General features: G+C 39.2%; 1 protein-coding gene across 10 annotated transcripts in view; it reads right to left on the bottom strand.

The window, feature by feature from the left end:
• The window catches only part of GluClalpha (glycine receptor alpha 1), an 84,052-nt gene that overhangs the window by 20,201 nt on the left and 57,849 nt on the right, over positions 1-6,002 (bottom strand). For 7 of the 10 annotated variants that reach the window (XM_018454112.1, XM_018454110.1, XM_018454109.1 and 4 more), the window contains one exon: positions 1,655-1,722. The exons of the other annotated variants lie outside the window; for them this stretch is intronic. In XM_018454112.1, coding sequence (XP_018309614.1) covers positions 1,655-1,722 — 68 coding nt within the window. The remainder of the gene's footprint in view (positions 1-1,654; positions 1,723-6,002) is intronic. 10 annotated transcript variants of the gene reach the window in all.

Here is a 6,002-nt window from a genome sequence, read left to right on the forward strand (position 1 = left end):
AAAGAGAGAGAGAGAGAAAAAAAGAGATAGAACGAGGTGTATAGTATATACGTGTCTGCTGTATTTTGCGAGGCAGCGTGTACATGTTATGTATATATACTTGGCATTAAAAACTCAACGCGAATAAACATAATCGAAACAAGTCAAAAATAGAGATGAAACTCCATCAAATCATCTACCACACAACAGCGGGTGAGAGCGATACTATATACTCTAATGGAATCTCATAATTACGCACAGCACGACGCTAAGTAAACAGGGGAAAAAAAAAATCATCGGAGAGAAAGACGCCGGACCGAATCCCGGATTATTGTAGGAATGAGACTACGTCGGAAATAGAAAGAAAAATCATTTCTCTCGCGAAGCAATTTAATGTATGGAAATATAATTCCTCGGCATAATTAAGTTCCGACGAGTATTATAATGGAAATTTATGCATTATTTTTGCTGTTATCTGATTTTTATACAATTATAAACGTGGTTGCTTCGACCGTGGCAATTTATTTCACTCTGCAACCCTCGCACTTTCTTCACTTAGGGATGCAGTTTATTGCGCGGATAAATCAAATTAACGATCTGCGCATACGGTTAAATTATCTGCTGCATAATTAGCTATATGTACGTTAGCGAGTTAGTATCACATTGCTTCATTACTTCCCTTCATTCTCATATGATCTAAATTTCGCGAGGATGCAGAAGCGCGTTTGATGTAGCTGGTTATAATATCGACCGAAGACGGTAAAGAACGCGTCGTGCTATTCGTAAGTCTCAACTCATTCATAGACATACAGAATAGATACTTGCTTAACGTAGAGAACATGACGATAGGTGGAGATACAAAAGAGCCACGAGAGCGGGCCTCAAGATACGCAACGGGTGTTTTGTTGTTTAGCACGAAGAGGAGAAGAGAGACACAAAGAAGTAGATTGAAAAATGTGTCGTCTATACATCGTGAGATCAAAAAGGGCATTAGAAGGATACTATACAGCTTAATGATAACAAGTAAATTAACTATGTATGTGTGTGTGCGCGCGCGCGCGCGCGTGTGTGTATGTGTGTGTCTACACAGGCATTTCCCATCGATGTCGGAAGATACTTCACCGACGAACACGGAGTCCAATTTTTCCTTGGTATATAAATCGTCGCGGCCTATTCGCTTTCAGCGCCAAATATTTTCACAATCGAACCTCGAGTGAAATGTTTGCTCATGTAAGATTGAAGTCGAATTAAATCAGTTGCGGTGAATAAAAGTTCATTATCGCAGTTTACTTTTAGGGGATGAAGACCACAATTTTCTGAACTACCGCGGAAAACGAGCTCGAAAGACGGAGAATACATCGGGCTATCCACCGGTAGCGATGGGATCCCCTGTGTCTCGTGACTTCGTATATATCGGTAATGTGATCGTTATACACCTCCGCAGCGCACGCGGCATTCGAGGCGCGTGGCCGAGGAACGCGTTGTCGTCGTGCGTTACGTCGACGTATATTTACACAGCCTCCTTCAGGTATAATGGCGCTGACTTGTGGATACGTGATAACGAAACACCCAGCATTAGATAGTTTGTTACTTGTGTATAAGTATATATAAAAAAGGCACATGTGTGTGTCTGTGATCACGGGGCGTTGCATTCTCTTTTTTTTTTTCAACTTACCATAGTAACGTCATCTATTTTTGAGATACTTCGAACAAATATGTTGACGCGGACAACCGCGGGCCCATCTAACATGGCAAACAGAACAAACAAAATTAATCAATCGTTGAGCAGCAATCAGATACATCGAGGTAGAGATGTGTGCGTGTGTGTGGTATGATGAAATTTTTAGATCCCCTTCTGAACCACCTGCGATTGACGATGAGATTGTGAGATGTGCTTAATGAGCTTATATCTTATGTCTGTTCGATATTCTTATATCTGTTCGAAATTTTAGAATTTGTCATTTTTTTTTTCGTTCGACGGTCTCATTTATTCGTCCGGCGATCTTCCAGCGTCGTTCAGCCCTTTCTTTCGACTATCCGTTGTTATCTCTTCACCCCCTGTGCCACGTTCGAACGAATCTGATTTAACGCCCGACGGACATTACGGTGCGTTATCATCGTTAAAATGTAACGTTCCGGTATACAGAGAAAACGTTTAACCATTTGATCTTAAAATGCGACAGTAAACTTCGCCCTAAGTGTAAAGTACTGTTTTAGTAACCGTTTCGCGTTTAATCGTTTTTTTATAACGTTTATATTACGTTTCTGGCGCTACGCGGAAATACATTGCTCGCGTTAAGAAGCACTCCGCTTCTAATTCGTTCATTGCCCTTGTTTACACCGAGCACTTAATACACGTTCTAACCAGTAACTTTCTATTAAATTACCTTAATTTCGCCGATGCGTGTAAACGTATACACGATACGACTATTTAATTAATCATATAGATGTATCAGCTTAGTACACTATTCTTTAAATTTATTCTATTAAATTAAGATAATTTAATAGAAAGTTAGTACGCGTATCAAGTGCTCGGTGTAAATTAGGACATTCAAGAGACTCGTCCGATTAAATAACGTTTAGCCTCCGTAGGGATCTACACTGAAAAAAATGCATGTAATTTTACATGGAAGTTACATGGAAGTTACATGGAAGTTCATGACTGGAAAATTGTCTAAATATGATTGGAAATTTACAATTTCCAGTAAATTTCCAAGCACATTTATGTAATATTTAGATAATTTTCCAGTTGCATACATATAATTTCCATGTAAAATTACATGCATTTTTTTCAGTGTACGTTCGATCGCATATGAGAGGAAATTCGTGTTCATTAAATTCAGGTGGATCTGTGGATAAATCGTGTCCTCCCTCGATTATTCGCTCTCTTCGTTTCGCGACCATGTTATTCCTCGAATCGATTTACCGGATTTTTCTGCGGTGGCGAAAACGCTTCGCTCATTGAGGAATCGCGGCCGCGGAAATAATGCATGACGCGCGAGGGACACGAGCGTTATTCCCTGGAATATATCGGTCGTGCGATACCGCGAAACGAATTTTCTCCGTGCAGCCGTCTATTTACTCGCACGAAATAGTCGCACGATCCCAGAGGTAATAGCTGGCGTCGAGGATAATCGATACACGCGGGACGAACCACGCAAATCACGAGATACGGATCAACGGAAGGTAAATAAATTGTGCGCGCGCCAGTATACAATCGAGCAGTTGAAATATGAAAGATCGAATAAGCGGAAACGCGATGAAAAATCGATGACAGCCGCCGCGCCACCGTCGTCGTCGTCGTCGGGACGCGTTCGACGACGTGCCTCATGGTAGTGTCGAATTTAAACCAATGGCTGCATTCGGCAGAGAATTAGCAGCTCTACAACTTGTAAAATTTTTTAGTACACGGAGAAAAAATGGATAGTCTCGTGATACCAAAAAGTAAAGGTATAACATTCCGCGAATGTGCAGGAGAGTGAATTAGAGCCAAATTTGATTGGCTGTTCCAGTATTATACGCATGAATTGAGTATACTTGGATTCAAATTTGATTCGTTTAGTACTGCTATCGCCATTATGCGCAATATTACGCTTTAAATTCCAAAGAGTTAAAATACCGCCACTATTGAAAAAGAGTGAAGAATTTGCACTATTGAATAAGAGTGACAGATTTTCACTCTTTTTTGGAGTGAGATTCATAAAAAAAAGGAGTGAGATTTCTTTCCTTTGGAATTAATCTCACTCCAAGAATGAAAATCTGCCACTCCTATTCGAGAGCGCAAATTTTTCATTCTTTTTCCTTAATGGCAGTATTTTAATTCTTTTGGAGTGAGATTTCACTCCAAGAAATTTAGAGAGTATACCTTTCTTTTTATATCTTGAACAGTCTTATGAAAATACACCGACAAGTCTAGTAAAAATATCGACTGGCTATTTTTGCCGAACTTATGACACACTTTGCTTGTCTGCAAGTAAAAATATCGGAGATGTAGGGTAAAAAGTACATTACAATTATAGTAAATTCATTCAAATGGTTATTACTTACAGTAAAGTAAATCATACTATTCTCAAGACCATAAACACGAACAACTCTCAAGACTTTATGCACTTTATTTTTTACCGCACAGTAAAGTAAATTTTGTCAGCGCTAAGGCAAAAAATAATGTCAGTAAAGTAAATTTTATTGAGCCGTATGGTAATTTATAGATTAAGAAGTAGTCATCAATTGCAGTAGCATAAAATTTACTTTTACGAAATGTACTAGAAAAGTAAATTTTACATAAGTAGATGTCTCTATATGGACCTGTCAATCGCAATTCAATAAAATTCAATTTACCAGAATTCTATCGAATATTACTTTACATTTTTCTCCGTATATGATTGGTCTTCCCCTTAGCTCCTCCACTAAATCTAAATATATAAACCAGTCGTATTAAAGGATTTATTGACGGATCCACTGAGAATTTCCTTTTTTAAAAATATAGCAAAATGTTATATATATTTTTAATATTTCTGAAATATTTAACCACAACTTTGATATTTCAAAAATATTTTTTAATTTAAGAGACTCCTAGAGATAAAAAACATAAATTCCATCATATAATATTTCTTTCATGTTGACATCGTTTTAAATAAAACGTTTTATGTGAATTATGTATTTAAATGATACTTTTTCAAAGTCACGATATATAAATAATAATTTAATATTTTATCTTTTCATATTTAATTTTAAAAAAGAATTTTGTTTACGTATACGCCAATGGCCCCCAGACAAATTTCTGGATTTATCAATGAAAAAATGTTACAACAGTTGCAAAGCTGTTTTCTGTTGAACGCAGCCAATCTCGGGAATGAATCAGGTACTCGGAAAGCCGGCAAAGCGCACGATGCTACGTAGTTTATGTTTCCGAAGCGATATATTTGCAGAACGGGTTTTGCTTGATTTTTTTTTTCTGGTTCGAAAATACCCTAAAGCACAAAAATGTCGGAAAACCATACAGAACAACGTACAGAACGAAATCGTTGAGAGATGTAGACCCGATGAAAATATTCATGCCGCGAGGGACGGCTGGAACTTCGTTTGCTTGAACGGCGCAGCGTTTCGATCATCATCTCTCTTCCTCTTTTGTACGTGAAACAAGGAGAGTTTCGAAAAAAAATTGACGTGCGCGCCGTAGACGCAAATAAAAATGGAAAGGAAAAAAAGGATATATCCACGGGAGGCGAGAAGGGATTTCTTTGCTCGGAACGGTAGAAAACCTGGAGTGCCGCCCCTGTTTGCGACTCCCGCGCAATATTATCGAATAAAATTTCCATGTCGCCATCACGGTCCGATTAATGTCAAAGCGAGACGACCGTGGCTGCTCTTTGTGAACGCTTACGCACAAAAAAATGCGCGACGAATATAACGCGGCCGCGGCGCGGAACGCGCGATTTCCGCGCTTCGAAGATGTATTGTTCGAGACTTCGAGCCCCTCTGGCGAACTCCGTGGCGCCGTATTGACGACGTGCGTTCAAACTCGACAGCGAGACGTTGAACATCTTCGCACGTCAATTGTCGTCGAAGTTACGCGACATTTGACAGTATTAGAAATTGACGCCATGAAACGCCATCGACGTCACGTGGCGTGGAAAATGCGCGCAGGCGTGACAAATTTATACAGGAAAGCCAGAATAACACGCAAATCCGCAAGCAGTGATGTTTCAATCGCGGTTGACAACCGATTTATTTCCCGACTAGGATTTATAAATTATTCCGAGAATAACGTTCCTCCGCAGGAAACTATTCTCATCGTCGTATTATATTTCGAAATGCTTTCGTCTGAAGGTTGCACACTCGTTAGTTTCAGATATATCAAAATTATTCACAGAGCAAGGACGGCGACAAGGAGATTAATAAGTTAACTGTCCTCCCAATTTTAATCTGCATACTTCTCTATATCGATCCAACTAATTTCGCGAAGATTGGACTACGTCTTATTTCAATCAGACCTATAGACTGTCAGCAAAACAGCCGGCGGG

Source organism: Mycetomoellerius zeteki, unplaced genomic scaffold (genome assembly GCF_001594055.1).
Source record: "Mycetomoellerius zeteki isolate Tzet28-1 unplaced genomic scaffold, Tzet1.0 scaffold426, whole genome shotgun sequence".
NCBI lineage: Eukaryota > Metazoa > Arthropoda > Insecta > Hymenoptera > Formicidae > Mycetomoellerius > Mycetomoellerius zeteki.